At 46.2% G+C, this 12,696-nt stretch overlaps 1 protein-coding gene across 6 annotated transcripts in view; it reads left to right on the top strand.

Moving 5' to 3' along the window:
* Positions 1 to 1,061: 1,061 nt before the first annotated feature.
* The window catches only part of ADARB1 (adenosine deaminase RNA specific B1), a 76,611-nt gene continuing 64,976 nt past the window's right edge, over positions 1,062 to 12,696 (top strand). Inside the window, exon 1 of one of the 6 annotated variants that reach the window (XM_064160366.1) lies at positions 1,062 to 1,170. Coding sequence is in view for 2 of the 6 variants with exons in the window: in XM_064160371.1 (XP_064016441.1) it covers positions 2,405 to 2,443 (39 nt within the window). In the remaining 4 variants the exon portion in view is untranslated. Of the gene's footprint in view, positions 1,171 to 1,496; positions 1,613 to 1,818; positions 1,841 to 2,379; positions 2,444 to 10,410; positions 10,451 to 12,696 lie in introns of those variants that run through there. The other 5 variants (XM_064160359.1, XM_064160378.1, XM_064160371.1 and 2 more) reach the window with 5 other exon arrangements.

The raw sequence follows: 12,696 nt of genomic DNA, 5'->3' as shown, positions 1-12,696 counted from the left end.
GTGCCCAGCCCAACACATACTGTGTGTGGCCATGTGAGCTGATTTTCTAGCTCAGACATAGGGGCGAGGTGTACGTTCCAGGGATAGGCCAATGACAACAATGGGTAAGTGAATATAATTTCATTGGAGCATCAAGAGCTTTATGTCTAGAAATACAGCTTGTTCTTGCCCCTTGCTGGCTTCTGCTGCTTGAGCTGCACCTGCTGCTATCCTCCCCTGCTGCTCTTTTGGCTGCTGCTGCTTTTGCTGCTTTGCTGCCACTTGACCCCTTCCCCATCTTCCTTAAGGTTATTATATTTTTTCTCTAGTAGTTCATTTCTCTTTGTACTGTTATACTTAAACTGTAAGAAATACAATTTCATCCTTCCCTGACGTTCCAACAAATCCGTGTTGTGGTGAGTTTACTCTACCGGGGGAGGGATCCACCCTAACCCGGGACACTGGAAACAGCTGGGCCACCCCACTGCCACCTGCCTGATGAGATCTGGTTCAGAGCTTGGCCAGAGAGCGGCAAGTCTGGCTTTGCCATACTGGCCTGGCACATGGCTGCCTGCCGTCTGGGGACTGGTGGTGCAGAGGTAGTGTCAGTGAAAGCAGCGGCGTGCTAGGGAGCAGGACACGGCACACGGTGCGAACGTGAGCTGGACCCTGCCCCAAGCCAAGACTCTGTCCCGCCTCTGCCTCCCTGCCTCTCTACACCCGCCCCTGCTCAGGATCCTGCCCTCCGGCCGACGCCGGTCCCGCCTCTGGCCATTCCGCCCCGCGGTGCCGCCCGCCCCGCCGCACTCGCCCAATCAGCGCCGGCTCACCGAGCAGCCGTCCCCGCCTCGCTGTCGCTGTCGCTCGCGGTGCGGGAGCGCGGGCCGGGCTCGGTGCCGCCGCCCCCGCCCCTCCCTCCCCGGAGCCGCCAATGGGGAGGGCTCTGTTGCCCCGGCCCCGCCCCGCGCGCGGGGCTCGCGCCGCTGGCGGGCTGGACGCGGCCTGCACGTCGGCGGGGGCGCGCGCGGCCGGTCGTTCCGGTCGCGCGCAGGCGCGCACGGCAGCCGGTATCGGCGGCGGCGGCGCAGCGGGGGCCGCCGCTCGGCTCGGCCGGGGGTCTGCGGATGGCGGAGTGGCGACGGCGGCCGGCGGCGGAGCCCCAGGCAGCGGCGAGGCGCGGTGCCGGGGGAGGTGAGGCTCGGGTGCGGCGGCGCGAGCGCCCCGCGGGACCTGTCCAGGTCCTGACGCGGCGGCAGGTGCCGGTGCTGGCGGGCCCGGGGACTCTGCACCTGTTGAGCTCCGCGGGGCGAATCGGGGTGAAGGTGCCGGCGGGTGGCGTGGCGGGGCGCAGTGCGGCGCGGGGCCCGGCCGTGCCTGGCAGCGGGGCGGGGGCGGGCTCCCCGGCGGCCTTACCCGGTCAGGGGCCGCGGCGGCGAAGCCATTTTGAGGGGGTGGCGGCGCGGCGGGAAGTTTGGCCCCGGTCACCCACCCCGGGAGAACCACTCGCCCCTCGGGTCCGGCCGCCGAGCTCGACACCTTCTCCTTGTTTCCTGGGGACGCGGCAGCTCTGGGAATCGAAGTACCTGCTCAGGCCGATGCACTGCCGCCTGGGAGCCCGCTGCTGGCAAGGAAGGTGAGCGCGGCGGTCGCGGTGGCCTGCCCGCCCTCCCCTTTCCCCGACTGCCACCCGGCCGCTCGGGGGCGCCGTGCCCCTTCCGAGGAAGCTGCGGCTGCCGGACCCCTGGCACCCGCTGCTTGCCCTCTGCAACAGCGAAGGCAGACGCGTCCTTGCGGTGTGAGCTCGGGCGTGAAATGCGCCTTCGCCTCGCAGCGTCTCTCTTCTGGCTGGCTAAAATACCTTGTAAGCCTGTTTTTTTTTAACTTATTGGCTGTTGCTTTGGCTTCTGGTGGGTTTGGGTTTCGCGGTTCCGCCTGGATTTGGTTGGATGCAGGCAGAGCTGGAACAAAACTGTTACTGTGCAGAAAGTCTGGTTTGCTTAAGAAGCGTTTTCAGAAATTGAGGCATGCTTAGTTCCCCCATAGGGTGCTTGGCTGGCTGATGGCCTGGCCCAGCCCTGCTTTTGCCTATATTTCACTGTCTCTATTTTCATCTTGTATCTGCTAAAACTCAGGGTGACAGAGTGCTGGCTAGAGAGGGAGGCTGCAAAGTGGTTGGAAGTCCAAATTCAGACTGCTGAAACCACAAAATATAGCAACGAATGGCATAGCCACCAGCAGCCAGACTGGTCCTTGGTAACACTCTTGGCTTGGAGTTTTGTTTAGTTCTTCAGAAAAATACGTCTGTGTGCAGGAACATCTTTATTTTCTCTCGAATAGGTCCTTCCAAGCAGCAGCAAACCACAGCTGGTATTTTTGTGTTGCACCATATTGGAGTCTTGAGGCTCTGAATGTGGTGTTGCTACTCATGGCAAAAACCCTTATTCGTTGCACATTAATTCTTCAGGTAATCTCTTTCAGTGATATATTAAAACTTCCTGTATTTTTGTAGCATAAACAAAAGATTGTGGTCTCTTGGGGTTTTTTGTTTGTTTTTTTGGTATGCAGAAGTGGTGACGAGCTCACCCTGGCTGTTAAACTCTTACAGACATGCCACCTGCTCTGTGAGTTATCTGTCACCACTGTTGGAGCATCACACCAGTGGAGCTGTAGCATCATTCTGTGAGCTGTTACACTGTAGAGTGGCAGGAAGCCAACTTAGAGAGTGCAGAAGATGTTTAGAATAATTAGTGATGGAATACCCTTTTAAAATAATTGTTTGGTTTCATCTAGCACTCCATCGTAGTGGTATCTACCTCTAAAAATAGTCAGGTCTCCTGTGTAATGAGTCTTGTAGTATAAACAGTCGTGTCTTGAATGACTGTTGTTACTTTTAGGATGTCCAAGATAGATGCTTTTGGGGGGTTTGCCAAATCCGCTGTTTAACTTCTTTTTTTGTCTGCAGTGAATAATGTGATTCTTGGCCCTCATGGCACGCAGTCGTGTGATGACCAGAGGAAAAGCTTAGTAGCTCTCACCGTTCAGGACTGGCATAGCAGGACAAAAAACTTCCCACCACTGCTCTGGCAGCCCATGCTTGAGCAGCCCTGTCTTTTGCACATAATCCAGGCACAGTACACGTCTATATTTGCAGAATTGTGGCCAGCAGTGGGCTTTGACAGGTGACTGTGCATCACCTTTGCTTTGAGGCACTGTCCTCAGTCGCTTCAGTGCAGAGCTCTGTCGGCTGACTGTGCTGGTAAGCTCGTGGTCATGCGATGAAGAGCGGGCAGCTCAGGCGTGATCGTGATCAGTGCTGCTTCTGCTGGTGTGTTTCATAAGGCTGACCTCCTGGGATGCTTTCCCCAAGTTGGCTGAGGCACAGTTGCATGAACACCCAATTCTTGCTTTCAGTGATTAAGAAAAAGGATTGTGTGTGGAATTTTATCAAGGTTTTCCCAGCAGGTTATCAGAGCGTAACAGATGAGCTGTGGCCCTAACGCCTCTTGCACATGTGCTTTTTAAAGGGTTTTTTTCAGCAGCCAGTGTGCTGGCCAAGGCTTGCCTGACATGGCTTGTGGACAATAGCATCTACTCCTCAGCCCATCTTTTTCAGCTGGTGGAGAGTTGGCTTTATGAAGACTTGTCTTAGGAGTAGGTGCCGTAAAGGATATTGTGCTTAGTGTTTAAAGTGAGAAGTGTCTCGTAGCTCTGTTCACACTGCGCTCAGACCTCAGGCTATTTTACTATTTGACCATAGTTTATTCAGATTTATCTGCTCTGATGAAAATTTGGTGCCCGTTTGTGGGATGTATGTGGTTTGCGAGTGATAATGTGGTGCCGCAAGCTTTCAATGGCAGGCCTCTTGCCTTCTATAAGCACATGAGTCTTCTGGAGTATTTTTCATTTTTATTATAAGCAGATGAGACTTTTTTATCTTCTAAATGATTACTGTGTTTTTGCTTAAGTGAGTAAAACCTTCTAAATATCTGGGCTTATTAGCTCAGACAGGTCATCATTGCAGTTTGGGACTGCAGTCAGGTCAGACTCTGCTGTCTCCAGCAAACTCACTCTGTGCTTGGTACACACTGCTCCAGTGCCTTTTGTTGTTTGCAGTCACCTCGTCAGAGATTGTGCATGGGAGCATGAGCTTTCCATTACACAGGGTGATGGTAAACACTTGTCTGGGAGAGCTGTGAGACAGACCACATATCCTCTGAGCAACATCAGTGACTGTGGGATGGCATCTGTAGCATGAGGAAGTTTTGGGGTGGCAAGGGTGGGCGTACCCCCAGCGAAGGGTGCTTCTATGGCTGTAGGGGCTGAATGAGTGTGTCAGCGCTTCTATGCACCAGGATGATTTTAAGCAAGGCTGAAATAGGGCTGTCTTCAGCTGCTGGTAGTGAGTGTGGCTTTTCAGGTTGATGACTTTTGCATTTGCAGTTGGTTCAGTGGGTATAGGACCCTGATGCATTAGTTGAGGATCTTTACTTGAAACTCTAAGAATGTGGTCTGATAAAGAGAGACACTCAGCACTTGCTGTTTCTGCAGCTTCTGAAATCGGTAGTTGCTTGGCACATTCAAAACACAGGCCATCCAACTGCCATAGTACAGATTTCAGATTAAGTACCAGAGATTAAATCTGTGGTTTTGAACTGTATTGATCAGTAGAAGCTGTTATTTATGCACCTTGGTTGTACAGTTTTAAAAGAAGTATCTTTATTGGATAAATTTTGGTTGACTGAAAAGAAAAAGGTTAGTGAATTGATTATGTAAGCAAATGAAATGACATTTTAAAGCAAATTTCTTTCCTGTTTGCATGCAATTTCCTACCATTTAACAAGAGAGTGCACCTTTTCAATCCTTTTAGTGAATGCTTTTTGTATGATAGGTACGAAAAATACTTGGTTTTGCAATTTAAATCCTTGAAAAGGCTGTTAGCAGGCTCAGGGAGCTGGCAGGAGCCAGCTGTGAGTATGGGGGTCTGCATCTGACAAAAGCATTGGAACATCTGTGTATTTAAAAATACTAATAAAAAGAAGAAACCTATGTAATGGATATTACTCAAGGAGCCAAGCTTGTTTCAGAGTGATGCTCCAGACAGCTGTCCTCTCAAGGATATCTGGTTGCAAAGGGAATTGGAATCTTTTTATGTTCTCTGCCTCCAAGTCAGCCACCACATTTGTCCGTCCCTGTGCGCAGGGAATTTGTTGCCTCCACAGAAGCCGTGAGGGTTACCTTGAGCTTCCTATGCCGGCAGGGAGCAGGAGACTGAGTCAGTGTTGGCAACTGAGGGCCATGACTCAGTGCTGTCCCCTCAAATGCACACCTAGGTTGCTGCCAGCCGATCTAGGAAATAACCTGATGACAGTAGTGTCCTCCCAGAGAGGTCTGGGAATGTCGAACTGCTTTCAGTAATTATGTGTGTGTTGGTGGAAGTTGGGCATTACTGATCTTTTAGGTGTGACACTGAGCAGCCGTGGAAGTGTCAGGGAGCTCAGAGGCCAGAAGCTTCTTTCCTTTGTACCTTACAGCAGTGTTATGGATTTATATCTTTGTAGGATATGTTGATTTTAATTTTCTTAATACTTTATTTCTTTTTTCATGTTTGGGTTTATGGGGGTTTGGGGATTTTTTTTTTAAACTTATGTGCTTGAAGAGGAATGATGCTTTGTTTTCCTTGGGGAGAAATTTCTTTTCTGATGCTGTAGGGATTTATTTCTGTGATCTGTCTGAAAGTAAGGATGCTGTCCACGCTCTTTATTCAGGATTGCTTCGTGAACAAATAAACTCCTAACTATGTTAGGACTCTGAACTCAGTTTTCTACCGAGTGAGTGTCACAGTGTCAGTGAATGAAACTGACCAACCACACTGAAAGAGCCCATGAAATTTAAGAAAAAAGAGTGGAGATGTCACAGGTAAGTGCTGAGATGTGTGACCACAAGAATCTGCATGGAGGAAATTCTCATGTTAGTGCTCTGCAAAAAAGCTGTTGACTGAGTGCAGCTATAGACATCAGAGGATCTTTGTGGTAGGGAGACAGTCAGGAAATCGAGTTTCACAAGTAATTCCAGTAGACGCTGTTAACCTTAAAATCCTTATTTTCCTTTGTGAAAGTGGTGAGGCAATCTTGCATTGTCATAGATAACAGAAGAAAACAAAAGGCTTTGAATACTGTTTTTCACCCTGCCCCTTGTTGAAGTGGGAGTGAAGATTTTCAATTTCACTGTAGAGGCTTTTGCAATTGCCCAGGAAAATGTTCTTTTATATAGGTCCCATGTAACCACTCTAACCAGGATTTTTCTGGGCATAGTGCTTTTGGCAGAGATGCAAAAGGAGGGTCTGCTTGGGAGATTGAAGAGTATCACCTCTTTCCTGTTTGCAGGACTTTTCCTCTGTGAGGCATGCTGAAATGGAAATTTTATTTTAATTTTTGTTTGAAAGAGATTCTAACAGAACAGAGCTCTTGGACCTGTATGTTGTGTCATGCAGGTAAGATACCTGAATATCCTGAATACTCTCATTCAGGGCACATTTGGGAGGAATATATTTTGTTTTAAATTTAAAAGAAACTAGAAATCATCTTCATTTGGTGATGAGTTTGGCGCTGCCTGTCAAAATGTACTCTGGTTACTTTGCTGTCTGTTGCTTTTGCTATTATGATACCTGAACTCTGATGTATATTTTTTTGTGATAGGCCTTTGGTAGTAATAGGCTGATGGACTATACTGATGCCAGTTGATCATTGTTCCAAACTCTATGTGTTCTTGCATTCTTAACTTCCCAGTGTCTCTCCTCCTCCTTTCTGTTATTAATTTTGTCATATCAGCTCTAGGGAGAGATGAACCCTTTAAAATTTGATCAAAAAGAAAGCAAGCAAGTATGGAAAACATTAGTTTCTTTCATTTGTCAGATGTAGCATGGGCAAATGAAGTTTTTACAAAGGGATTGTGAGGCAGCCGCAACTAGAAGTGTTTTTTTTTCCTGTTTAATCTGTTTAAGTTTTGAGAGTTGCAGAGATAATTAGCACCTACATCTTCCATTCTGAAATGCTTCTGCTGAAAGTGTTCAGTGTGTCTAAAATGAGATTGAATTTTATTTAGGTTTATTTATTCAGCTCCTCATCTTTATTAGCAAACAAATCTTTTAAACTTTCACAGCTTTTTTCCTTGCTTACTTGTACTCTAATGTTTGGACACAATATGCTGGGAAACCATTGTGGGGGAAAAGATTTTTGACTTCTTTATTCATGTGCAGATTTTACAAAGCCCATTCTGAATCAAAATTACTTTTTTTTTTAATTTCAAATATTGAGCACAGGTACTGAGTAGTTAATAAGAAAAAAAAGTATATGACTCTCAGTAAGAACATAACTTAAGAGCATCATCAGCCCTCTGTTTTTGTTAATAAAGTTTACATGTGCATGCAGATTAGCTGGAAAATAAATGTGGACAGCCCTAGCAGAGGGCTTCAGCTAGGAATAATAAAAACACCAAGGTAGAGACTGTAAATTGGGAAGTGTTTACAGCAGGAATTTCCAGGGACTTGGGAGAACATTGAAAGAAAATCTGTCTGCAGGCTTGCAGCAGCTGCCGAGGGAAGAGTATAGCCCTCAATATGGTGGAGCCTTACTGTGGTCCACCCTGGATGCTATTAAGAGGGTAGGAAGGAAAAAATGTGTACTGATCAAAACCAGACTAAGGTAACACATTTCCACACTACTTTTGTGTTTAGAATTGCCATGTTTTTCACAGTTAAAGATAGAAGATCAGTAGTGATATATTTAAGACTCTAAAAAAATGAGAAGAATGAACCTAAGCTGGTGGCTAAACTGTGCTTTGTTTGTGGGAAACTTGTAATAAAGCTAGCTCCATGGGGAATTTGGTTTATGTCCCTCCTTTGCTGCCCACATTTTAAAGCTCACACAAGGAAACCAAAGGAGAAAGAGATAACTTCTGTTTTGTCAGGTGCTTGCTCACTTTTTTATTCCGTATAGCCTTTGGTCAAGCTCATATATTGGAAAGATCTTTGTAGCATGCATGTTTTATGTTTTCCATGCTTAAGAAATGAGCAAGAGGTTTTATGTAGGGAGAACTCCCCTTTGTCATAGCTGCTAATCTGTATGAGAAATGCCACCATTTTCTCACTTAAATTTTAGTAGTTTTGGTAGCTGGAACTTGTAAACTGGTTGAACTTCCCTGTTTGGACACTGACTCCTTGCAGCTTTACAGGCCTTTGAACTTGTTGCCTGTGGAGTCTGCCCATCGTCTGGGTGTTGTTTTGAAGGTGTGTTCACAGGCAGCTGTGAACTGTTGTCATATTCCACATTAAACCAGACTCATCTTTTCCAGCTAGGCTAAAACACGTTTTCATTTTTTTCTCCTTAAGCTTCTCAGAGCAGCCATGTGGCATGACACTTCCATTTTCTCAGCAACATTGGCTTTGATGTCTTCTCTGGAGCTGCAGCCCCTCTCACAGCCCCTCTCTTGGTTAGAAGCACTCTTACAGGCAGTGAAGTCATCATTCAAGTGTTGAGAGCAGATGTGCTTTCCTGAGAGTCAGTGTATATTATGCAGACATTCTTGTTGTCATATTTTCACAGACGCTTTTTATCTCCTGCTGCTTATCAAGCAGTGTTCCGTAGTTTGATGTGTGATGCTGTGTTTTGATAATGAAGTGGAGCTTGATATTAATGCTTAACTTGAACCTGTGATCGTGGCAGTTGTGTGTTAAGTGTGTATACTAGCATTTTAATTTGCATCAGGAACGTGCTTTTGAAAGTCTTGCTTGTCTCCACCTCTGTGATTTAGCTCATGTGGAGGAGTGAGTTGGGAGTATGGGGCCAGGTAGCCTTTGGAGTACATACAGTGAGTACAGAGATGAGCTCTAGGAGTGCATATGCTGCCTACAAGTTTGTGATTGGATTGTGTCTCAATCGCTAATGAATGTCCAGCTTTTGATTAATCAGAAGCTAAACTGGGACCCTTGGCTGAGTTAGCAGCTCTTAAAAACATGAAACAGAAATATAGCTGATTCAGTGAAAAGAATCGAGCTGTGGTGCTTCTGACAAAGTACAGAGAAAGCAGCAATGCCTCTCAGACTGAAAAGCTTTCAAGAAAGTGCAGAACATCCTCTCTTAACTCTGTCACGTACGCTACATGCTCAGACCGATGGAGGCTTGAGCCTGGTAGCCTCTTCTCTGTCATGCCCGTCCATCATAGTAAAGTCTCATTTTTTCTTTTTTTTCACCCATATGTCTTTGAACATCTTTGCAAACCTCTGGGAATTTACATTAAACCCAGCTCTGTTGTTTTCCATGATAATGATAATGAGTTGACGGTGCTTCCCATCTGCACAAAGGGCGCACAAGTCTGAAAGCCTTTGGGTAGTTTATCCCTGTTGATGCCTTTCTATCGAAGTTGATTTCCGTAGACCTCAGCGCTGATGAATGCGGATAATGAGGGATAGTGAGTGGAGCTGGGTCTGTTTTTTTTTTAACAGTGTAGCCTAGTTTCTCTTCTCTTATCCCCTGAAAGCTATTCTTAGTAAGTGGTTGTTGTTTTTTTTTTAATTAAATGAGTGAATAATCGGTATTTCATTCACTGTCCTTACATATGCTTAAATATAGTATTAGCATAATCTTCTTATATGCTTTTCCTTCTGCTGCTCCTGAGTTCATAAAGGAACCAGGTTCACGGTTAATAACATCTATGAATGAACTTCTCTGGAAGTAAAAGTATTCTTTGGGACATTAGCTCATATTTATGGGATTTATGGGCAAGGTGGTGATTTATTTCTATTTTTGGGAGATAGCATCATTCCACATGCGAATAACTTCTTGTACTGTGCCATTCCCTTTTTTCTTTGGTGCTGTCAAGAGTAATTTTTCTGGGTACAAATTCCTTAGATGCCATCTGTGATTTTTTCTTTGTTGGTGGTTGTTGTTGTTCTTTGAAAGTAAAATTACTTGTCTGGTGGCAAACTTTCTATTCTCTCTTTCAGGAGGGATGATGATCAGCTAGAGAAGACCAAAGTGGTGGTTGATATGTGTCAGTGAAGGAGCTTCGCGCACCTCTCTTCAGGGAGTGCAGGGAGGGTTACGGAGCACAATGGAGTTGGGGAGCTCAGGGAGGAGGTTAGAGAGCTCGCTGGGGGTGTCAGGGAGCTCAGAGCCGGGCTCAGGGAGCGCAGTGCCGGGTTCTCCCCACAGCTCCGCCGGCGCTGCTGCGGCGGGGGCGCGCACGGGCGGCTGCGTGTGCCGCCGCCCGCCGGGAGCTGGGAGCTCTCCGTGGTGCCGAGCGGGACCGGGGGCCGCCGCGTCCCTGCGGTGGTGCTGCGGCCGAGGCCGGTGAGGAGGGAACCGTGTCGGCTGGCCGTAAGCCTCAGTCTGCCCTTCTAATTCCAACCTATTCCAGGGTCGGACCTGTCGAACGGGAGCTTTGGTCGTAGGCTGCTTATCCCGGTTTGCTGAAGGTACGTGGTTTGTGTGGTCGCTGCGTTCAGAGGAACTGCTCCTTGCTCTGCTGAGAACTTGAGTACACTGGGAATGCAAACTGTGAGCACTCAGCCATGGTCACGTTTCCCGGAGACAGAGTAAATACAGTGTGACTAAATATAGCCAGTGTGCCTAGAACTCACAGGGATTTTTCAGCCCCTCTTCTTTGTCACTGCATTTCAGATTATGACGGCTAGCTCTTTAGTAGCCCGGATAACGCTCAGCACTATTGGACAGCATTCCCAGATCCAGTGTTCATTTTCCACTTCCTTTGGCCTCCTCTTGCATTTTTCCTCAGGCAAAACTGTCTGCTTTTCACACAGGGTACAGTCTGGTTTAACAGCCAGTGGGTGAAATCTCAGTCGAATGTGAACCACAATATTTCTGAGGACAGTTTTGTCAGCCCTGTTATGAACACATGTGGCTTCTTTTAGCATCAGTGGTGTCCCTGCTGGCTCTTTCAGCATAAGCCTGTTTCAAGTTCAGTGTTATTCTTCTGCTTTTGATCTGTTCTTTACTCAGTGACTCGTTCAAGAGATTTTATTGTAAAAGCAAGTTGGCTGTCCAATCTCAAGCAAGCTTCCTTGATAGCTGTGAGAACGTTTTCTAAATAGCTGCCCTTGATTATTTCAAGCAAATGTAGAAAAGACTAGAAATGCAATATTTGATTCTTGCAATAAAAGCTCTATTGAGGAATACAGCTATTGACTGTTATACTCTTGCCAGAGTATCACCTGATCTATAGGACTGCTTGGATGACACAAACTGCTTTAAATCCAAAAGGGGGAAAAAAGCCAGTAGTTTGAAGGTCTTTATGATGCAGTGGTACAAAGTAGAGAAAAGAATTGTTCTCTGGTAGCTTTCCGTGTGATATGAATCCTCCATATTAGCTAATGTTTTGAATGTAGTATTCGTGCTGCTTCCTGGCTTATATACCATCCTTGGCTGCCTCTGGCGGTTTCTTTCCTAGGTTCAGTACATTGCTGTAGTCCAAATGGGACAAGCCTATTTATTAAGATAGGATAGTCCCTTGTCTGAGAAGAGGTAGGAAGCACTAATGCTGTCCATTTAGCTGCAGGCTTGCTCTGATTAGGAGACCCAGAAGAATGATTAGACAGTGGATTGTCCTGACAAAATGCGAGTCAGTTGTTTAAAATGGAATACTACACTGCCACTGTAAGGTATTTGCTGCTTTTGGTGTTGAGCCAAAACTGTCATCTTGTGTGATAATTAACTGTGCCAATAATCAGCTTTTTTGTCTGTAGAACATTTGGACAGGTTGGTTGTAATGGTTCTGAGACTTGCATAGGACCCTCTGATACAGAAATATAGTGAGTGTCCTGTGAAACATAGAATCAGTGCAGCCCTCTGAATCCTAGATGTGCGGAAGTGTGTAAGAGTGGGTATAAATGTGTATTTTTGTATCCTCTGGTACTTAAAATGCAAGTACATAAATGCATGTATATTTCTCTTGCTCCAGTGGTTTGCTGGATTTGAAGTGTATATCATTCTGGCAGCACTGGTAGTGAGTACTATTTTAATGTGTGTGTGTGTGGTGAGATAGTTTTGAGTAAATGACGTTTGGATCTGTATTAGGAGGCCACTGGTGTTATTGGAGGTTTTCCCTTCACAGAGCTTGATTTGTTGTTTAGTTTATGTTCACATTGCTTAGTTATCCTTTACAGAACAGCTAAATCTCTATACTTCTGAAACAGGAGCTTCTGTGCTTCACAGAAAATGTGTGCAATGTGTGCATATAGATGAAATACATGCATATGTATATTTTTTTTGTCCAGAATAAAAAAGTCAGCCTAAAAGTAACTTAGATACAGTAGAAGGGAAGCTACCTTTTCATGGTTTGTTCACGTGTGAACTGATGTATTCCTTGTTTTGGTGACTGAGGTTGCTTAGGTAGTCGTTATTGCATTAAATGCCTCTTTCACTCTGTAACTCTGTTGTAGGGAATCTGAAGCAATTTTTACTTCTTGAGTTAGTTACTCCCCTGTGCTGGCATGCCAAGGAAATGGGGAATTTCCACCCTGTTGCAGCAGCTGATAGAGCATAATCTTCAGAAGCAGCTCTCATGTCTCTGTTAATCTCTTGCTGTTTTTAAACTCGTGGGGACCTGTGATGGCGTGATCTTCAGACCTTATCTTTATGTTGGTGTGTGTGGGAAGTGGCAGAGATTGAGTAGGGATGCAGTGGCAGTACAGGTATGTACATG

This window comes from Pogoniulus pusillus, chromosome 2 (genome assembly GCF_015220805.1).
Source record: "Pogoniulus pusillus isolate bPogPus1 chromosome 2, bPogPus1.pri, whole genome shotgun sequence".
Lineage (NCBI taxonomy): Eukaryota > Metazoa > Chordata > Aves > Piciformes > Lybiidae > Pogoniulus > Pogoniulus pusillus.
Note: the sequence above shows the minus strand (reverse complement) of the source record. Positions and strands in the feature narration are given on the sequence as shown.